The sequence below is a fragment of the Leptonychotes weddellii genome, unplaced genomic scaffold (assembly GCF_054177405.1).
Source record: "Leptonychotes weddellii isolate Sample4059 unplaced genomic scaffold, ASM5417740v2 HiC_scaffold_39457, whole genome shotgun sequence".
Lineage (NCBI taxonomy): Eukaryota > Metazoa > Chordata > Mammalia > Carnivora > Phocidae > Leptonychotes > Leptonychotes weddellii.
The window spans coordinates 1-1,005 of record NW_027999506.1 but is presented as its reverse complement, the minus strand read 5'-3'; the positions used below and the strand labels follow the sequence as shown (position 1 = coordinate 1,005).

The 1,005-nt window shown below is 41.7% G+C and overlaps 1 protein-coding gene across 1 annotated transcript; it reads right to left on the bottom strand.

Annotated features, from left to right (window-relative positions):
• Positions 1 to 225: 225 nt before the first annotated feature.
• On the bottom strand, positions 226 to 633 carry NPVF (neuropeptide VF precursor; the record flags this gene model as incomplete). The annotated part of the gene is made up of 1 exon (XM_081810836.1): positions 226 to 633. A coding segment is annotated over one exon (408 nt), but the record flags the coding sequence as incomplete, so codon positions are not given.
• Between the last annotated feature and the right edge of the window lie 372 nt (positions 634 to 1,005).

The window sequence follows — 1,005 nt, the reverse complement described above, 5'->3', positions numbered from 1 at the left end:
GTGGGGCTTAGGGGAAGCCACCTCATTACTTTCTACCTCTGGTCATGTTTGTATCTGGCCTTCTGTAGTTCTCAGTTTAGGTATTTATTTCCCCATCTCTTTACTTTTTTCCTTCTAAGAAACTTAACTTTCTTAGAAACTTCTTTTGAAAAGAGGTAATCCTTTTTAACGTTTCTGGACCAGCTATATGTAACGGCCCATGCATTTTAACTGGTTTTCAGGTATTTACCATGGGTGTTTTTGATCAGGATTCTGGATTTCTTGAGGCGGGCAGTTCATGGAGTAAAGTAACTCACTGGCAGATGGTGAATGCATGGATTGTTGGAGCAAATCACTCAATGTCTTGGCGACACTTTTGGCTGTTGTTCTGCCAAACCTTTGGGGCAGATTAGGAACATGTCTTGAGATGCTTTCCTTTATATTTCTTCCAAATCTCAGAGGCAGGTTGGCCATTACCCCAGTGCTTCTTTCTTCTTCCATGGTCCTCCCAAAACTCAATGGCAAGTTGGCTGCTGAGTGTGGCATTTTGTTGACTGTGGGTGCACTCATCTTAATGACAGTTTTTGGACGCCAATCTTTTAGTTTTTCAAAATTGAGACTTCTTTCCTTCTCCCCCTTAAGGTCTCCTTCAGGCTATGATTAGAAATGAATATTAAAAAAAGTTATTGTTGGGCGCCTGGGTGGCTCAGTCGTTAAGCGTCTGCCTTCGGCTCAGGTCATGATCCCAGGGTCCTGGGATCGAGCCCCACATCGGGCTCCCTGCTCTGCGGGAAGCCTGCTTCTCCCTCTCCCACTCCCCCTGCTTGTGTTCCTGCTCTCGCTATGTCTCTCTCTGTCAAAAAAATAAATAAAATCTTAAAAAAAAATAAGTTATTGTTATAAGCAATAGGTTTAAACCCCAAATTAACTTAAATCCAGACTTTAGTTTGTGGAACTGGTAAAGCTATAAACAAAGTTTGTGTTTCCATTTGCAGAATTTTTAAATAAATAGTTCGTATTCGGTTT